Genomic DNA, 14,260 nt, shown 5'->3' on the forward strand with positions numbered 1-14,260 from the left:
AACGCTTTCTCAGCATCCAGTGAAATGACACATTCTGGAGTTCTAGATGAAGGAGTATAAACAATATTCATTAGTCTCCTAATATTAAAGGACAAATAACCATTTTTAATAAATCCAGTCTGATCAATAGAAATAATTTGAGGCAATATATTCTCCAACTTGGTCACCAGTATTTTAGAAAAAATCTTGGGATCTACATTCAGCAAGGATATGGGCCTATATGATGTACATTCAGTAGGATCCTTTATCTTTTTTGAGAATTAGGGAAATAGAGGCACCATAAAAAGATTGTGGTAATTTACCTACAAATAATGCATCCTTAAAGATTCTGCATAACCAAGGAGAAAGTATAGTAGAAAAAGATTTTTAAAATTCTGCTGTATAGCCATCCAGACCAGGTGCTTTACCTTAATTCATTGAAGAAATAGCATCCTTTATTTATTTTTCCATGATAGGTGCTTCTAATGTTAAACATTCATTAGGTGGTAGTTTTGGAATATTCAATTTCATTAAAAACTCATGCATAGTAGTAGGATCATTGGGAAATTCTGACTGATATAAAGAAATATAACATTCTTGAAAAGCTTTATTTATCTCATTATGATTAACCGTCAGAATACCACCTCGTTTACGAATCTTAATAATCTGGCATTTAACTGAAGCAGTTTTCAATTGATTAGCCAATAATTTACCAGATTTATCACCATGTACATAAAATTGACTCCCAGTTTTAATTAATTGATTTTCAATCGAAGATGTTAATAACAAACTATGCTCCATTTGAAGTTCAACCCTCTTTAATAAAGCTCCTTACTAGGAGCAGTAGAATATTTCTTATCAACTTCTTTAATCTTGTCAACTAGCTTTAGTATTTCATTAGGGGGCTTCCTGAATTGAGACTGCAATCCCACTCTCCCCAGAGCTGAACTCACCCCTTTGAGACTGGCCATCGCACAGCTGCCACCATATGTTAGATGCATGGGTTGGGTCAACGAGAAGGGAAATGGATGGAATTGCTTAGCACTTTAGTGAAAAAGTGCTTTTTTAGGTATGTCAAAAATTAGCGAAAATAGTGAAAATAAAACTGCCAATATTTACAAAAAGATATCTACCAAAAAACACTATCATAACTCCATACTTATTCTCGTCCAATGTGAACTCCTGGCAACCCCCCTCTCTCTCTTTCCTACAGAGGGTGATCAGGTCCTGTTTTTTTAATATTAGGACATGCCATCTTTAATTGCCAACAAAGTTATTTAAGAGTACACATGAATTAGAATACGATGCCTCCTACAATGTAGTTGCAATCATTACAAAATAAACAGAAATACCTGCATTAATGTAGTACATCACTATAGTATAGTGTGTTTATCAAGTGCTCTCCATCACAGTGTCCCCACAAAATCATTCAGCGTCTTCCCCAATCAGAAGTCATGGAAGAACCAAGAGATCCACAGTCTGCTGAAGGCCACATCAATGGTGCTCAAGACTGCCGAACAAGTAAAATACAATAGGCCCAGGTATGACCTCTGGAAAGCCATTTCACATGCAGAGTGGCAATTCCAGACCAAACTTGAATCACTGAAGGATGCTCAACAGAACCTGAATGTAATCACCTCCTACAAAGTGAAACCCAGTGACATTGGTGACAACAAGGTTTCACTCCCAGATGAACTCAATTCCTTTTATGCTCACTTTGACTGACAAAACATGGAGACAACTTCACAAAGTTACACAGCCCCTAACAACCCGGTGATTGCAGTCTGAGGCTGATGTGAGAACATCTTTCAAGAGGGTGAACCTAAAGCATCTGGTCTGGGTGGGATAACTGGCCAAATTCTGAAGATATATGCTATTCAACTCGGTGGAGTGTTCACTGATATCTTTAACAATATCCTGTGGCTCTTGAACATAATCTTGATTAATAAAAGCTAACGAAGCAAACCCTTGTTAACTTGTGCGGCGATTTTGAGGATTTTGTTGATGTGGACCCCAAGATAACTTTGTTCACCCACACTATTAAAAATTCTGCCAATAACCTTGTACTCTATCTTCAGTTTCCACTTTCAACTGTATCACTTCTTACTTTTCCAGATTGACTCCATCTGCCACTTATCAGCCCAGATCTGCTGCTTATCAATGTCTTACACTAAGGCGTGACAACCTTCACTATCCACAACACCACCAACCTTCATGTCATCTGCAGACTTTCCAACCCATCCTTCCACTTTCTCATCCAAGTCATTTATAAAGGTTACAAACCTGCTGGGTCCCGGAACTCCTCCAAACAGAATATGCTCTACCTACAACCACCCTCTGCCTTCTATGGGGCAAGTCAACCTGAATCCATGCTGTCAAGTTTCCCAAGATCCCATGCCACACAACTTTCTGAATGAGACTACCTTGCCAACCACTGAATGACATAAAATATCTAACACAGCTATTCAAAACTACATTAACATTTATAGAATTCAATCATCACAAAACATTAAAAAAAACTATATGAGAACATAAAACAAAACAAAGACAGGCCTTTTTATCCACCATGCCGTGCTGAACTAATTAAGCTAAGGGTGCTTTAGTATGCTAATTCCTTCTCTGTGCACACAATCCATATCCTTTCATTGTATGTACAGTCATGTGCCTTTCTAAGAGCCTTCAAAATGTCTCTTTTTGTTTCCACCACGCATGGTTGTGCATTCCGAGCACTCAGCTCTCTTAAAAAAAATAAACTGCCTCACACATTTCCTTCGGATCCTCTCTCGCTTTGGAAGCACGCCCTCTAATGTTAAAAGGGAAGCATCAAATCCATAATTGTGAAAGTTTACAAACACTGATGCTGTAAGGTAAGCAGGTGGCACAGGATGTGATGGAGAGAGGATACCTTCGTCATTCAGAACTGTCAGTGCCATGAACATAAACCTGGAACAAGAATATAACATGTGCCAGCCGGTCACGCAGTGGCATCTGGTTCCAGATTCAAATCCAGCTGGCTCCGAGCACGTTTTCCATCCGCGCCGGGTTGAGCTAGCAACTCTGCCTCTTTTTAAAAAAAGCAAACAAAATGCTAAAGGAACAGCAAGATTGTCACCTGATGAGCCACAAGGCACAGAGAGGAATTTTAAAAAATACATATAAAATGGTGAATGGATACAAAGCTTCTTGTCAGTGTAAAAGACTTTTTTTTATAAATGAATTATTAAATTTGGCATTTATAAAAAGCTACACTAATCCTACACTAGTTTATAACACTTACCACTTTAAAAAGATTATGAAAAGAAGTACGAGGATATCAGTTTTAACAATCTACTTGCCACACACTCCTTGTATTTCAAATAAGGTAGCATAGAGACTCTTATCAGATGGATACAATTCTATGGCACTTTTGTGAAGACCAGCAGGAGCTTCTTGACCAATATTTAGGTGTTTAATCAGCATCACTTCAAGTTGTGTTTAATTACTATGGAAAAATCCAAAAATCGATACTTACTCCAGTTTCCGAAATCCACAATCCTGATAATAAGATCTTTTCTAATGCCATACATACTTGCTGCAGCCTTACACATTTTTAAAATTAAACAGAAAGGCTTCAGGAAAACCTAGACCCAAAACCCATAGTACAACAAGGGGCAACTTGTTATTACCCTTCAACCATTAGGCTCTTGAACCAGAAGGGATAGCTTCACTCAAATTCACCTGTCCCAAATGTTCCTACAACTTATGAAATTTGAACCAGATGAAGACAGGCTTAAAGAGTTGAGAAGGCTGGGCACAGAGTTCAATCCTCTGTCAATGCTGGGGCACTTTTTCAAAACACAATAGTTATAAATGCTTACAATCAAATAATTACCAAGTAAAATAAATTAAAATGCATTAAAATTAAGAAACCATTAAAAACATTAAAAATAATATAAGCATTGAATCCACCTCTCTGAGATCACAACTATCTTAGGTCTCAGTTATACCACAGACATTTGTCACTCAGCATCTCCTGGGTTTAAAGCAGCTCCAGGCCTGTTGTGGGGTCTGCCCAAATGCAAGCTGATGAATGCAACTAGCAGAGGAGTGTTACATACAGCGCTGCAGAACCCCGAGACTGAGAGGGATTCACATAATGGACACCAGGAGTCTGCTTCCCCTCCACATGAGAGCAGCAGTCTCAGGGGAAAAAGCCATTCTCTCAGGACTGAAAGCAGGGAAAAACTGGGTTAAAAAATACCCAAGGTGCACAAAGGACCATGAATACTCTAAAAGAACCAACTGAAATACAGTTATATGCTGAGATAAACATTGGACAGAAAAATGAAACTGAGCTTGAAGATTACTTATGGTCTTATCAAAGAGCAAACTCAAAGGAGTAATGGACAACTTCTGTTTCAACATCATGTCTTATGTTCTTATGTTAGGCTGTCTATGCACTGTGCTTCCTTCAGTTACAAAAACATCTTTTGACAGAACTAACATTCTACATTGCATCAGAATTCACCTTTTATTTAAAATCACTTAAAAGCTTACAGAGAATTTCAGTACATTGTGTTGAATGACAGAAGCAAGGATTATATACAAGACTATAAACTGTCAGCAATGTTACATAAAATGAAATTTACACATTTAATTAGCATCTTTATTAAGTATCCTGTCATTATTAAACATCTTAAAGGACCAGATTTACTGCAACACTAGCTCTTTACACACAATTATAAAAATATTGTCTTTTTAATTGAATCATTCCGAACAATGTACCTGTGTTTAAGAACATTTTCTGATGACCTTACTACTTTATTGCCATTATGTGCACAAAATACACTAATTACAGATTCCTTTTGATTGTAAAATATTTGCAGTTAGCTGGAGAGAACAGGTACAAAAACTGCAATCCATGTACCATGTTTGAAATATTAAAATAAAAATACTTTCAAAAGTGCAGCCAGGTAATACAAACTAAACAGGGAAAGTGCAGCACACCACCGCAGTAAAGGGGGTAGACTGAGCCATGGCACTTCTGTAATGGAAACGGTGACAAGACTGAAGATCTTAATTACTACACAAGGTCTAATGTCACCTTACTTCTTTAAAATGGCCAATTATATAGTGCAAACAAATAGGGAAATATGCATCTTTAAATAACAGAACTTAATGCAAACACTATAATCTGTGATGACAGATTGTTTAACACTCTTTACAAAAGTGGATCTATAAGTAGTACCTCGTGGCCTATTCTATCAGGTAGGCAATCACAATGCAGCCAGCATACATTATTACTACTCACTGCCTTCTGGTGATTCACTAACTTTTCTAATTAGTGCACAAGATGGTCCAATACCAACTAGCTCACTCAATCAACAGAAGCGCTAGCTCTGATGTTTATGAAATATTACACTGTGATTTTACTAACTGGCTAAAGGAATGAACACACAGCAGAATTGCTTTGCAGCAATGAGTGGAAGCAGGAATTGGTTTCCTCTTTGTCTTCAGTACAAATCAAAGTGATTACATGATGGAATAAAACATAACCTGATCTGGGCCGGAATATTGATTGTAGAAATTCGCAAACTTTAAACATCCCAAAGTTGCATTTTTAATGGTCAAAAGTGACGTTGGACTTCATCTGAAACATTAGAATTGGGATGCAAGATGCCAAAGCTGTAGACATAGTAAATTCTCTCAGGCATAATCCAACAAAAATTGAATATTTACACTGGCACAACTATAGATTAAACATTGTACTTCAGATACTCCTTTCAACCAATTAAAGCTGCATGAGTTGTTTGCAGGTAGTCTCAAAGAGACTCTGATATGCAAAACACTTGGGAAGTTTACTGTGTTAGTTATACAACATAAACCCTTCAGGAAGGATCCTGAATCCAGGACTCTTTGGTTCTATTGCATAGTAAGAATGTTACAAGCATGTGGCAAGTTAGAACAGTGGAGTGCATCAGTCACACAAATACCAAGCTTTCACTTATGCATCTGACAAATAAGGTTGTAAATGTGAAAATTTGTCAAAGAATTGACAAGGGAAATGGTGATTCTGTTTTGCTTCCCACAAAAGCTGAGTATTTGCATCATTCTGGTTTTTTTTTTTAAGTTGGGTATACCATCAAATGAAGGAACATCAAGCAAAATTTTCCTCTTAGTCTTGCAGCCCAATGAACAAGCCGAGCTCTGATGTACATTCGTGGGTGCCAGTTAGCACAACACTATCACGACTCAGGATGGAGTACGGAGTTCAATTCCAGCATCCTCTGTAAGGAGCCTCTGTACATCCTCCCTGTGAAATATGTGTGTTTCCTCCGGGTTCCTTCCACAGTCCAAAGACGTACCAGATGGGTTAATTGGTCATTGTAAATTGTCCTGCAAACAGGTTATGATTAAGTCGGGGTTGTCGGGGTTTGCTGGGCAGTACAGCTCAAGGGGTCAGAAAGGCCTACTCTGTGTTGTTTCTCTAAATTCCTTTAAGGATCAGAGATAAAAATCAATTATTTATAGGGATGGGAATTATGCTTTAAACCAGGTTTAAAGGTTTAGCAATTCTGCGAAAGCTTTGATTTATGGAGGTTGATAATGAGATCTATTGCAAGTTTGAGGAAAATCACCTCATGTTTCATCTAGGCACACGATCCAATTCTCCATCTTCCAAAAATCCTCTTTCAGCTTGTATCAGAACTGGCCATTTTTGGTTGCCAACACACCCTTTCCTCTTACATTTGTACAGTTTGTTCTAATTATGCTATATACCAATGTTACAATATCAGCAATCTATTACACAAAGTAGATTAACAGTCCCTCAATAGCCATATTTCACCCTTCTGAGAAAATGCCCACCCCTACCTCTCTACCCGCCTTCTCTCTTACTCAGTTCTGCCAAAAGATCCCAAAACTGAAATGCTAACAGCTTCTCTTCCCATCAAAGCTGCCAGATCTGCTGCGTGTTCGCAGTGTCATATTTTTATTTTGAGATTCCCTGCATCTACAACTTTTCTGATGTTCAAGTAGCTCTTGACTGATCAATGCTTTCTGGCGCACACAATGTGTGATTTGGCCTGTTTAGCTTGATTCAACATTGTTGAGCTCCTGAAGCCTCTCTCCCTCATTAGCTTGACATTTACTACTGCAAATTAATAGCAATGTAACAGTCTGAAACATCTGAAGCCAGGTGCTGGCACACACTCTAAAACACAAGAGAATCTAACTTTCTGATGCAGAAAATAATCTTTCCAATCTATTTGCCTAGAAGTTGACAATTAATCTTCTACAGAAGTTACCTCACCAGCTCAAAACTTAAACTGATGTAAAAGGACACACTGGATTATTTATTCTGAGACATACAAGGAAGTCTCTAAGATCCAGACTAAATGCTTCTTGAAGGGACAGATATCATCTTGGCAACTATGGTTATCTCATCAAAGATGCAACTTACTAAGAATAGCAAGGTGACAACTGGTCATTTCCAATTTTGCTTGAATTGCTTTGAAAACCCAGTGAAAGATCAAAGAAAACATCATTTGTCATTCTGAACTCTTGCAAGGTAACAAACACAACTCAGATGGAGCTGTTCATCTCTTGTCATCTAAGGGTGCTAGATTTCAAAAAGTAATTGAGTTGGGCCAGATGGAAATGAGAAACTACTAAAAAGTGACCCAAGATCATCCAAGTTGGACAGTGTAATTACAAAAATGGCAAGGTCCAGAAAACAACTAAATAGTCACCAGAACATTATTCGATCTATACAGGTAATATTTAACAATGGCCCTTTCGAAGTTTCATCCACAGAACAAAGTCCACATAAGCAATTGGTTGTTGATGTGATTTATACAGTTACCATGCCGCTCAAGTTTGTTGAAGCAGCATCCGGGAAGGCACTAAACACCTTAAGTCTCAATGACAGGAACGAATGGAGGCCAAGCACAAACAGCAGAAGGAGCAAACAACACCCGAACTACCCAACCCCTCCCCTCTCCATCAAGCGCTCCCTGACCCACCTACGGTGGAGTCATCAGATCCCTCATGGGTCTCGAGCCACCTGAGAACTGAGTAGAAGCAGGTCATTTCAGACCCTGAGGCTGTACAATAAGTCAATTATGCTCCCAATGCGCGCTCATGATCTGCACCTTCAGTAAAAATGATTCTATATACACAAATGTACACAAGCTAATGAGAACCTCTCCATCTCCCAGTTATAATCAACGTTAAGCAGGTTACCTGAGGCACTGCAGAGGCTTCACTTTCCGAATCTCAGTCCTAAATATACAATTTGGGATATAAAACAAAACTTAAAAAAAAAAATTGGTAGGCAGTTCATCCCACCTGAAAATGTGCACTATGGTAGAAATTGATAAAAACTAACAGCTTCAAGCAGCATAAACTGGCTGATAATTTGCTCTGAGAGACTTTTGGCGCTGTTTGTCCAGGGGATAACCTATAACATCTTGTAAGGTTGTTGGATGTGATCACTGTTAAGAGCACCAACGTAGTCTCAGCGGCATCATCTTTCCAGAAATGAACATTCACCTTCAGTTGGAAGAACTGGCCCCACTTAATGAATATCTGAAATAGAAATTTCAAAGATTATTCTTTTTACCTTACAGTAAACACAAAGTACACTGCAGATGCTGTGGTCAAATCAACACATACAAACAAGCTGGAGGAACTCAGCAGGTCGGGCAGCATCCGTGGAAACGAGCAGTCAACGTTTCAGGCTGAGACCCTTCGTCAGGACTGAAGGGGAAGGGGCAGGGACCCTATAAAGAAGGTGACGGGAGGGTGGGAAGGAGAAGGCTGGTAGGTGCCAGGTGAAAAACCAGTCAGGGGAAAGATCAAGGGGTGGGGGAGAGGAAGCAGGAGGAATGATGGAGGAACGTAAGGGAAAAGCACTATGTGTAGTAGAAAAAGGCAGAATCATGAGAGAGGTGATAGGCAGCTAGAAGAGGAGGAAGAGTGAAACTGGGATGGGGGAAGGGAGAGGGATTGAAAAGATGAGGAGCAGTACCAGTATAGATTTGGAGCATAGATTGCTCCACATAACCCACGAAGAGGCAAGCATAGCTGGGGCCCGTGCAAGTGCCCATAGCTATACCCTTGGTCTGAAGAAAGTGGGAGAAGCCAAAAGAGAAGTTATTAAGTGTGAATACCAGTTCCGCCAACCGGAGGAGTGGGGTGGTGTTGGGGAACTGGTGAGGTCTATTGTCAAGAAAGTAGCGGAGGGTGCTACTCCCTCTCCCTTCCCCCATCCCAGTTTCACTCTGCCTCCTCTTCTAGCTGCCTATCACCTCTCTCATGATTCTGCCTTCTACTACTACCCATAGTGCTTCCCCTTACATTCCTTCATCATCTTTCCTGCCTATCCCCTCCCCCACCCCTTCATCTTTCCCGACTGGTTTTTCACCTGGCACCTACCAGCCTTCTCCTTCCCACCCTCCCCCACCTTCATTATAGGGCCCCTGACCCCTCTCTCTTCAGTCTCAGAAGGGTTTCGGCCCGAAACGTTGACTGCTCACTTCCCCGGATGCTGCCCGACCTGCTGAGTTCCTCCAGCTTGTTTGCACGTGTTCTTTTTACCTTAATGAATCAGTAACAAATGGTTTACTGGCTTTACTGCCTGTAAATGATTAGCTTTTGACGTTTTGTTCATCCACATAATGACTGCAGTATGAGGCACAAACTGGTCTGTTTAACTTGATCCAGCAAAATGCAGACACAAAATGCAGAGGGTAAATAAAGGAAGAAAATATTCCCAACTCTGTTGTGACTCCCTTAAGCTGTTATCAATCCAGGGGGCCAAACAGTTGAGGTTATTCATAAAGAACCTGCTTTATTCAAGATGAGATCGCTATACAAAGCATAACATATAGAAACAGAATTAGTCCCCCTGTGCCATCAATTCCACTCCACCATTCAATCACGGCAGACCTTCTTTTCCCCAGTAACTGTTATTGATCAAGATCAATCATTGTCTTAAATACACCCTGAGGACCTGGTAGCTTCCGGCTGAAGACATTCTTCTTCTTCTCTGTTTTAAAGAGACATCTCTTTATTTTGTCACTGTGCTTTTGAATCCTAGACTCACCTACATAATGGAAACTTCTTCTCCATGTCCGTTCCACCCAGCCATTCAGTATTTGAGAGGTTTCAATGAACTCCCCAACCCCCCATCCTTCTGAACTCCATCAACCACAGGACCAGAGCAATCAAATACTCCTCACACATTAAGTCTTTCATTCCTGGGATCATTCCTCTGGACTCTCTCAAAAGGCTAGCACACCTTTTCTGAGATACAGCACCTAAAACTGCTCTCAATGTGCCAAATGCAGTCTAACCATCACCTTCAAATCAAGCATGAAAGGCACCAGATATAGTCAATCCTTATCCAGTTGGTTCCCCTTACACTGAAAACTTCAATTCAATCACCCACTTCACCCTCCAAATCTAAGGAATATAATTCTATACATCTTTTTGTCTAATTTAATCTATGAAGTCCAAACATCATTCAGAATTTTTCCCCTCACAACCACTACAGCCTTCCTTTGATATGGTGCACAGAGCTACTCAATGCTCCAGCTGGGGTCAACCATGACTTCTTGCAGCTACACCAAAAAATCCTACCCTTTTGCACACAGTCTTCTCGATCTACAAGCTGTCATTGATCATTAAAACCAATAGATGATGCAACATGAGTAAAATTGGCTGGAAAAAAATCAAACAGCAATAGTCTGCTTCAACTTTAAAACAATTACAAATTGCACACAAGAATAACAATGGAAGCTTTTGGGTTCAGGCTCAGCTAATATAATTTGAATGGCTAAATAGGTTTTGAAAAACAGTATTATTGTCTTAATGATAGCAAATACCTCTGAAGTCTTTGCACAAGTTGGTTCACAAGTGCATCAGAAATGCCCGGACAAGCTTCTTCTGCCAGGAAAAAGGCCTCTCTCAGTTCGTCAACAGCTTCAGTGTAGCCTCCACCTGCCTGGATCTTCTCCTTGAGCTGAAATAGTGTCCATCAATCAGTCAACACACTGAAACCCACCAGCCACTCAACCCAGAGTGAAAGCATTTCAGTCAATTAACCAGGAACATGTATCAATCGACTCATGCACTTTGTGTATCAGATCAACACAATGGACCAGAACATGGGCATCAATTAATTCATTATAGATATGTGAAAATGAATGGAATATTCAACAACTGAATTACACTCACGTAAATGAATTTTGCTTACCTCAGTAAATAATGGAGAAATAATTGTCGGTAAACATTGAGACTGTGATTGCTTTGGAGCATCTTGGACCTAAAACAAAGAATAGTAGTTGAATACTACTAACTTGTAGACTATAACTGTGCTTCAGTGGGTAATGATGATCCAAATCTATACATTAAAGCTGGTTTATATTTTTCTTGCAAGGAACAAAGTCTATAGATGTACCGTGGAGAGTATTCTGACAAGCTGCATCACTATCTGGTATGGGGAGGGATGTTACTGCAAAGGACCGAAAGAAGCTATTAAAATCTTCAAGGAACCACGCCTCAGAAAGGAGGCATCCATTATAAAGTTCTCCCATCACCCAGGACATGCCCTCTTCTCATTGCTACCATCAGGAAGGAGGTACAGAAGCTTGAAGGCACACACTCAGCCATTCATGAACAGCTTCTGCCATCTGACTCTTAAATGGACATTGAACCCATGAACACTACCTCACTTCTTCTTTATATTATTTCGGCTTTGCATTGTTTTTAATCAACTATAAAATATACATATATATACCTACTGTTAGAGCTCTGAAAAATTACAAGGTTGCTAGGAAGGAACTCAAGAATGAAATTAGGAGAGCCAGAAGGGGCCATGACAAGGCCTTGGTGAGCAGGATTAAGGAAAAACCCAAGGCATTCTACAAGTATGTGAAGAGCAAGAGGATAAGCCATCTGAGAATAGGACCAATCAGGTGCAATGGTGGAAACGTGCATGGAGTCGGAGGAGGTAGCAGAAGTGCTTAATGAATACTTTGCTTCAGTATTCACCAGGGAAAAAGACCTTGGCAATTGTGAGGATGATTTAGAGCGGACTGAAACACTTGAGCATATAGACATTTAAGAAAGAGGATGTTTTGGAGCTTTTGAAAAGCATTAAGTTAGATTAAGTCACTGGGTCCAGATGAAATATACCCCAGGCTGCTGTGGGAAACAAGGGAGGAGATCGCTGAGCCTCTTGCGATGATCTTTGTTACATCAATGAGGACAGGAGAAGTACCGGAGGATTGCAGGCTTGCAAATGTTGTTCCCTGTTCAAGAAAGGGAGTAGAGATAACCCAGGAAATTATAGACCAGTGAGTCTGAATTCAGTGGTGGGCAAGTTGTTGGAGAAGATCTTGAGAGGCAGGATTTATGAGCATTTGGAGAGACATAATCTGGTTAGGTAGAGCAGTATATGGACTTCAGTAAGCCACTTGATAAGGTTCCCCATGCAAGGCTCCTTCAGAAAGTAAGGAGGCATGGGATCCAAGGAGACCTTGTTTTGTGAATTGACTTGCCCACAGAAGGCAAAGGGTGGTTGTAAATGGTTCGTATTCTACATGGAGGTCAGTGACCAGTGGTGTTCCGCAGGAATCTGTTCTGGGACCGCCCCCCCCCCCCCCCCCTTTTGTGATTTTTATAAATGACCCGAATGAAGTGAAAGGGTGGGTTAGTAAGTTTTCTGATGACATAAGGTTTGAGGTGTTGTGGATAGTGTGGAGGATTGTCAGTGGTTACAGCGAGACATTGATAGGATGCAGAACTGGGCTGAGAAGTGGCACATAGACTTCAACCCAGATAAGTGTGAAGTGGCTCAGTTTGGTAGGTCAAGTTTGAAGACAGAATATAATATAAATGGTAAGACTCTTGGCAGTGTGCAGGATCTGAGAGATCTTGGGGTCCGTGTCAGGATAGCAGTGTTGTTAAGAAGGCATATGTTGTGTTGGCATTCATCAGCCATGGGATTGAGTTCAAGAGCCGTGAGGTAATGTTATGGCGATATGTTATGTCAAATCCCATTTGGAGTACTATGTCCTGTTCTGGTCACCTCACTACAGGAAGGATGTGGATACTATAGAGAGAATGCAGAGAAGATTTACGAGGATGTTGCCTGGATTGGAGGGCATACCTTATGGGAATAGATTGAGTGCTCTTGGCCTTTTCTCCTTGGAGCGATGGAGGATGAGAGGTGACCCGATAGAAATGTATAAGATGATGAAGGGCACTGATCATGTGGATAGTCAGAGGCTTTTTCCCAGGGCTGAAATGGCTTACATGAAGGGGTATAATTTTAAGGTGTTTGGAGATGGGTACAGTGGGAATGTCAGGAGTTAAGTTTTTCGCACAGAGAGTGGGGGGTGCGTGGAATGTCAGCAGTGGTGGAGGAGGTGGAAACGATTGGGTCTTTTAAGAGCTTCTTAGATAGGTACATGGAGCTTAGAAAAACAGAGGGCTACGCGCTAAGGAAATGCTAAGGAGTCTCTAGAGGAGGTTATGTGATCGGCACAACACTGTGGGCCAAAGGGCCTGTAAAGTGCTGTAAATTTCTGCGTTGTTAATCAGTCTCTGCTTTAAATACACCCAATGATTTGGACTCCACCTCCCTCCGTGGCAACAAATTCCACATATTCACTACATATTCAGCTGAAGAAATTCCCTCCTCATCTCAGTTCTAAAGATCTCCTAGTGCAGGGGTCACCAACCTTTTTTGCACTGTGGACTGGTTTAACATTGACAATATTCTTGCAGACCGGCTGACGGTGGGGGGTGTTAATCACGACCGGAATATAGGTGATAAGTCAATTATGAGTCACTTATAAGTGGCTAATACACTCAATTTCGTTTCTAAAAGGGTTTATCTAATGAATTTAATATTAAATACACAGTGCATATTTTCCTTGCATGAACATAATAAAGTCGTCGCAACACACCAATATCGCTGAATCAGTGGGAGCCCTGGGCTTGTTTCCCCGCAACAAGACGGTCCCAACGAGGGGTGATGGGAGACAGCGATACTCAAAGAGGGTTCCTTAAGTCCAGTCTATTCCGCAATTTAGTTTTCGTGGCTCTCAGCACTTGCTTCTGTCCTTGGCCAGGTGCGGGCTGGTCATGGGTGGAGTGAGAAGGCAAGGTAAGGGCCGGAGGTCCCCGTACTGAGGCCGTGGCGGTCACAGTCCAGAGAGAGTGACCGAGCGAGGAGCGCGACAGGGCCTGTGCCTGCCACCCTTGTAGGATGACTAAAATTTGGCTTGAG

At 40.8% G+C, this 14,260-nt stretch overlaps 1 protein-coding gene across 1 annotated transcript in view; it reads right to left on the reverse strand.

The window, feature by feature from the left end:
* Positions 1 to 4,475: 4,475 nt before the first annotated feature.
* Positions 4,476 to 14,260, reverse strand: part of LOC132394399 (serine/threonine-protein kinase 24-like) — a 71,077-nt gene continuing 61,292 nt past the window's right edge. The window contains exons 10-12 of the mRNA XM_059970484.1: positions 11,219 to 11,287; positions 10,848 to 10,984; positions 4,476 to 8,547 (exon numbers count right to left, since the gene is read on the reverse strand). Of these exons, the coding sequence (XP_059826467.1) occupies positions 8,514 to 8,547; positions 10,848 to 10,984; positions 11,219 to 11,287 (240 nt within the window). The 3' untranslated portion in view covers positions 4,476 to 8,513. The remainder of the gene's footprint in view (positions 8,548 to 10,847; positions 10,985 to 11,218; positions 11,288 to 14,260) is intronic.

The sequence above is a fragment of the Hypanus sabinus genome, chromosome 5 (genome assembly GCF_030144855.1).
Source record: "Hypanus sabinus isolate sHypSab1 chromosome 5, sHypSab1.hap1, whole genome shotgun sequence".
Taxonomy (NCBI): domain Eukaryota; kingdom Metazoa; phylum Chordata; class Chondrichthyes; order Myliobatiformes; family Dasyatidae; genus Hypanus; species Hypanus sabinus.